This window comes from Vombatus ursinus, unplaced genomic scaffold (assembly GCF_900497805.2).
Source record: "Vombatus ursinus unplaced genomic scaffold, bare-nosed wombat genome assembly UNPS02014794.1, whole genome shotgun sequence".
NCBI classification, from domain to species: domain Eukaryota; kingdom Metazoa; phylum Chordata; class Mammalia; order Diprotodontia; family Vombatidae; genus Vombatus; species Vombatus ursinus.
In genome coordinates this window covers 2,696,596-2,702,595 of record NW_020954572.1, presented here as the reverse complement: position 1 = coordinate 2,702,595, position 6,000 = coordinate 2,696,596, and the positions used below count along the sequence as shown (strand labels likewise).

Sequence of the window (6,000 nt, the reverse complement as noted above, 5' to 3'; positions counted from 1 at the left end):
TTGCTATTTTTTTTTTCTTCTGTTGCGTTTTGTTTCCTCTTTCTGGTGGTTCCTCTTGTTGGTTCTAATTCTTACTTACAACATCACTAATGTGAAAAAAAAACATTATAAACAATTTTATTCTGCTTCATCTTGGCTTGATAATGCTCCTTGTCACTGCTATCAACTTTGGGTGTATCTCAAAATTCTGTCCTGTACCCTTTTCTTTTCTTTTTTCTCTACATGCTTCTATTTGGAAAATTCATCACTTTCCATAGGTTCAGTTATCATTTCTATGGAGATGACTCTTAAATCTATATATCTACCCCTTGTCTCACTCCTGAACTCTAATCCTCCATCATCAATAGCCTTTTGGACATTTTCAAACTGGATGTCTCATAGTCATCTTGAATTTAACATGTTCAAAACCAGAATTTATCTCTCCTCCCCCCTCTTCTGAACTTTCTTAACTCTGTTCAAGGCATCCTTCCAGGCACCCTAGTTTACAACCATGTTATTATCCTCAACTTCTGATTCTGATTTATCCCATAGATCCAGTTAGCCAAATTGTGTCCTTTCTACCTCATATCATCTCTCAGATATACCACCTTTTTTCCCCCCACACAGTCGGCCAGGGCCCTACTTCATGCCCTGAACTCTTGCATTCAAATTTTTTTTTTTTGACTAGGCAATGGGGTTGAATGACTTGCCCAGGGTCACACAGCTAGTAAGTGTTATGTGTCTGAGGTCACATTTGAACTCAGGTCCTCCTGAATCCAGGGCTGGTGCTCTATCCACTGCGCCACCTAGCTGCCCCTTCAGCTGAACTCTTACCAATATTGCCTTGCAACTGGTCTCTTTGCCTCAAGTGTCTCCCCAAATCATTCCGTCTTCCACAAAGCTGCCAAAGTGATTTTCCTAAAGATCTGGCCTGACCATGTTACTCCCCTACTTAAAAAATTCCAAGGGTTCCCTATTATCTTCAGGATCAAATGTAAGAGTCCTCTGTTGGGCATTTAAAGCTCTTTTTACCTTTTCAGTTCACTTAACACATTACTTCCTTCCATGCTCTCTATGGTCTAGTCGTGTTGACCTTGTGTTCCTCCCATGCTATGCTTTTTCCCTTTGCACATTCCTGGAATGCTCTCTCTCAACACTTGTACATTATGGAATCCTTTGGTTTCCTTTGAGACTAAGGTCAAGGGCTATCTACTTTGGCTAGCCTTTCCTGTTTATCAAGCTGCTAATGCCTTCCCCTTCAAAGTTAGTTTGTATTTGATTCATATATATTGGATATAATCTATGTTGGCACATGTTGTCTCCCCCATTGGAATGTAAGTTCCTTGAGGGCAGGGATTGTTTCATTTTTGTCTTCGTACCCCCAGCACTTAGCACAGTGCCTTGGACATAGTAGGTCTGATAAAAGTTTGTCGAAGTTTGTTTCTACCCTTGAAGCTGCATATGGATGGCCCACTCAGCAAAGTTAACCTGGAGCCCAAGTCTGAGGACATTTGGCGGGAGATATATGGAGGAGGCGGGGCAGTAGAATTCCTCCTAACTGCGTGGATCTCCTAGGACCATGTGGCCCCTCCCCAAGTAGGTGTGGCCTGGAGTTGTTGCCATCATCATCACCAGCAGCCGCATCTGCGGTCGTGGTAGGCTGCGCAAGTCACGTGCGTGCCTAGTCCCGCCCCTCCATCGGTTGGTCCAGCCAGAGAAAGGAAGGCGTGGCCTTAAGCTAGGACCCCGCTGTTCTAGTCGCCTTCGCCTCTCTGTGTTTAGGACCGTGGCTCCGGCAGTGCAAGAGATACTCTGTTTTGGGGTCCTCACGCCGCCCTTCCACGTCTCCCGGAAGAGAGAGCGGGGATAGCGGCTGGTGCAGGGGGGTGCGCGAGTGCTGCTGGGCTCCCTCCTTCCTCCAGCTCCGGAGGAAGGAGGAGGAGGAAGAAGGGAGAAAAAAAAACAAGGAGAAAAGGAGGAAGGCAGGCGTCCATCCCTTAGCTCCGGGCCGGGGACTGACGCAGTCAGGTGAGGCGGAGGCGCGGCCTGAGGCCTCTGCCCGGTGGGCGGTTAACGGCTGAGGACTGACCCCTTCTTTCCTTAGCCAGGAGCAAAAAGTGGGGCCCGTCACCCTCCTCTTCCTTTTCCTCGCCAACCCACACCTGCTTCCCACCCACACCAGGGGTCTTTTCGCCCCTTCCTCGCTCCTCCTGTCCATCCCTTCTTTCTCCCTTTTAAAAGGTCAGGGGGAGGGGTGTTAACCTTTTTGTGAGTTGTGGACCCCTTTGGCAATCTGGTGATGCCTATTAACTCCCTTCTCAGAATAATATTCTAAAATGCATAAAGTGAAATATAGGATTACGAAAGATATCACTTAAATTGAAATCAAGGTGTAATTTTTTTTCCCATCCAAGTTCACCCGCGCCTCACCTCCGAAATCTGCCTTGGAGGGTGTCTATGGACCACAGGTTAAAAATTCCCTCATTAGGGCCTCCCTCTAATATTTTGTTCTGTAATGAGTGTCTTGGGTCACGAACTTTAAAATCGGAATTTTGGTTATGGCCCTGGCTTAGTCACAGAGGCTCCTGGCCACCCATCTTTTTTTTTTTTTCCCCCATCTCTGGAAGCCCCCTGCCTGAGGAGTCATCTCATTAGTTTGTAGTTTGTAAGAGGCTAGACTCAAAGAACTGGAGCTAGCTTGAGAACCTTCTCAGTTTTCTCTTTTTATAGGGCACGTGCCCAAAGTTCTGTTGTATTAATTAGTTTGTATGATTTAATTGGGCAGTCAGTTTTATGGCAAATGCTTTTGGTCTGGAGCATAATTGTTAAATTTACAATGCCAGGCAGGAGATAAGTGGTAAGTGCATTTTGATTATTAGGAGAGAGTACTAGGCTGGTATGTTTCTATCATAAATTTATGATCTAGCAACTAACTTCATCTTGTATTTTTCTTTAATTGGTTTAATTACTAGAATTAGGGTCTTTAGTCATAGTCATTGTACAACTTAAATAAGTCACAAATGTGAACTGCCCTGTCTCAAATTTAAAGGTAACTATGATAATTCTACATTTTAACATGAAGGTAATGATAATGGCAGACATTTATATAGCTCTAAAGTTTGCAAAGTGCTTTACAGCTCTGTGAGGTAGGTACTACAGGTATTATCCCACGTTTACAGATGAAGGAATTGAGGCTCAAAGAGGTTAAGTGTCTTGCCTCCGGTCACACAGCTGGTGTTAAAAGTGGTATTCTAACCCTTGTCCTAAGTCTAGTGCCCTTTCTGCAACATTACATTGCATTATTCTTATTCTGTTTTAAGAGACTTTATGTTTCCTTTACTTCATTATGTATCAGTATCCTTAAAACAAACTCTAAAAAGACTGAATTGCATGAGGGCAGGATTCCTGGTTTCTTCTCTGTACCTTTTATATCATCTATTACAGTGTTTTGTGCATAATGGGTACTCAATATTTGTTGTACTTCTTTTTTTTAAATGAACTATGAGAAATTTATTATCAATTACTGCCTGAAATAACTCTACCATCTATTATGGCTTACTGTATTTTTGTTATGTGTATATTTTGTTGTAACGATAATATTAGTAAATTACTAATTTGATGTTTTCGATTCTGTAGGGTTATACAACTTCCATCATGTCTTGGTTTTCGGATCTTGCTGGAAAAGCTGAGGATCTTCTGAACAGAGTTGACCAAGGGGCCGCAACAGCTCTTAGTAAAAAAGAAAGCATCAGTAACATCATATATAACACAGACACTGAATATCCTGAACTACACCAACAAAATACAGACTTGACATATCAGACTGTATCTAAAGCTAATTACATCTCTTCTGCAGCAGATCATATTAGACATCAGAAGGCTACCATTTTAGCAGGGACTGCAAATGTGAAAGTGGGATCTAGGACATCAGTGGAGGTTTCCCACCTGGGTGAAAATACATCAACTCCTAGGCCTTCTTCCCATTTTGTTCGAAGAAAAAAGTCTGAACCTGATGATGAACAGCTATTTGATTTTCTCAATAGCTCAGAGAAGGAACCTAATGGAAGGGTTGAAACTAAAAGAGAAAGGGGCAAGGCAGCTATTCAGAGTCATTCTCGGACATCAAGCATTAGTTCTGTGTCTACTGGTGCACCCAGCATCAAAACTACTGAAGAAAACTTCACCAGGAGTCAAGGCCATGGTAGCTAATTAGTCCTATATGTCATTTTGAATTACAATGTTGAAAGCAATAGTGTAAATTAGATATGAAGCCATGGCATAAAGAAGTTCCAGTGGTATTTCTGATCCACCTTCCTCTAGTCTATTCCTAGTCCAAGGGATACCTGGTCAGAGATAATTGTCCCAGAATAGAACAGCAGCATGTGCTTAGAGTAACAGCAGTGAACACCGATATTCTTTAGAGTTTTCACAGCAAAGGGCCTTGAAATGTTATGTGTAAGGTAATCATTTATTCAGCCCAGAATCTTAGAACTTACCTCAAAGTTGGTCTGCCACTATATTTAGGACACCAGAATAAGGGTATTTTAAGAGATTTGAGAATGCTGTTGTCTGGAATTTTAAAATTGTATTCTTTGAATTCATGCCTTTTTTGTCAACTTCTTATTTTCATTTTTGTTACCCAATAGAAACATAAGGAAATATGGAAACTCTGATCTAAGTCAGATAGAAAGATTTGAAGGTAGTTAAACAAGAGCTTTGATTTCTCAGTCTATGAGATTAGTACCTCTGAATTTGCATTGTTCCATCTGCAAAAATGAAGGCTATGGAGTGGCTAGCCAATGAAAGCAGCTGTTTGTACTTTATAGTGGTGAAAAGTGCAACTTGAGTTTGCAATGATTCCTCATAGCGGTTGATGGTGCCCATTTCAGCCATTTTAATGAAGTTAGTAGAGATTTGGGTTTTTTCTCTTAAATATTACCACCTTTGTTTTCTTGGTTTGTCATTGAATAGAATCTGTGATCCATATGTGACATATTTCAGAGGTCCATAATTTTGTTGGTGTGATTACTCCTTCTACCAGTGGAGATAACAGCCCTATAACTTTTTTGACATGACAGTCTGATTGCTATGATCAAAAGAATTCATCACTTTATAGCCAGCCCAGTGATGAGCATCTCAAAACTTTAACTGGGCTAGTCTTTGAATGATGTACAGTCTGCCTCCATTCCTGTATTCAAAACTTTCTTAGCTTTGGTAGGACTCACCAGAGCTTCCATGCCAATGGCATTGCCTTTGAGAATGCAGAGTCACCTGCAGGCTACAATGAAGCATCCAGTTAAGATTTTAAGTAATATTTGATCTGTATGATGAAATGGAAAAGTGATTTTTAAGAAGTAGTACTCTGAAAATGACTTATCTAGTGATGTGAATTTTTTAACACAGGAGTACGTATTGATCATTTATATAGATGCATTTACTAAATTCTGCTATGTGAGATTTATTTTGTTCTTGGTATTTAGTTGTACATGGGAGTTGAAAGCAGTGAATTTATATTTATTCCAAGAGAAATAAAACTAGATCAAAAGACCCACCATAAGGAAAGTAATCCACAGTGGCAAGATTGCTATAGAAGATAGTTATGATAAGCCATATGATTCAGGGAAAATATGAATTGTGTGATAGCCAACTTCTGTTTTGTGGCGATGCTGAGTCCTTTACTTGCTACTCTAGAGGAAATTAAAAAATGGATGACACAGTCCCTTCTCTTCTTAATAGTAATAAAACACCTATGTAGCATGCCTAAAGTTGTGATTTGAAGTGAGCAGTTTTCTCAGCATAGAATTTTAAAGTATACTGAGATATCAGCAAATAGTAATTGTGGACAGCCCACTGGTATTCATCATAAACATTTTTTATAGTTTGAGAATTTATTCATGGAATTTTATTGCAGTGTTTGTGTACTTGTGATAACCTTTATAGTTTTCAGTTTTTACTTTGATAACAACAGTTAATAATGGAAACTTTAGTATCTTACACTCTTTAGGTTTGTATAACTAGGTC

At 40.5% G+C, this 6,000-nt stretch overlaps 1 protein-coding gene across 2 annotated transcripts in view; it reads left to right on the top strand.

Moving 5' to 3' along the window:
* Positions 1-1,786: 1,786 nt before the first annotated feature.
* GOLGA5 (golgin A5) overlaps positions 1,787-6,000 on the top strand; it is a 32,964-nt gene continuing 28,750 nt past the window's right edge. The window contains exons 1-2 of one of the 2 annotated variants that reach the window (XM_027869997.1): positions 1,787-2,007; positions 3,616-4,180. In XM_027869997.1, the coding sequence (XP_027725798.1) occupies positions 3,634-4,180 (547 nt within the window). In that variant the 5' untranslated portion in view covers positions 1,787-2,007; positions 3,616-3,633. Of the gene's footprint in view, positions 2,008-2,815; positions 2,837-3,615; positions 4,181-6,000 lie in introns of those variants that run through there. The other variant, XM_027869998.1, reaches the window with a different exon arrangement.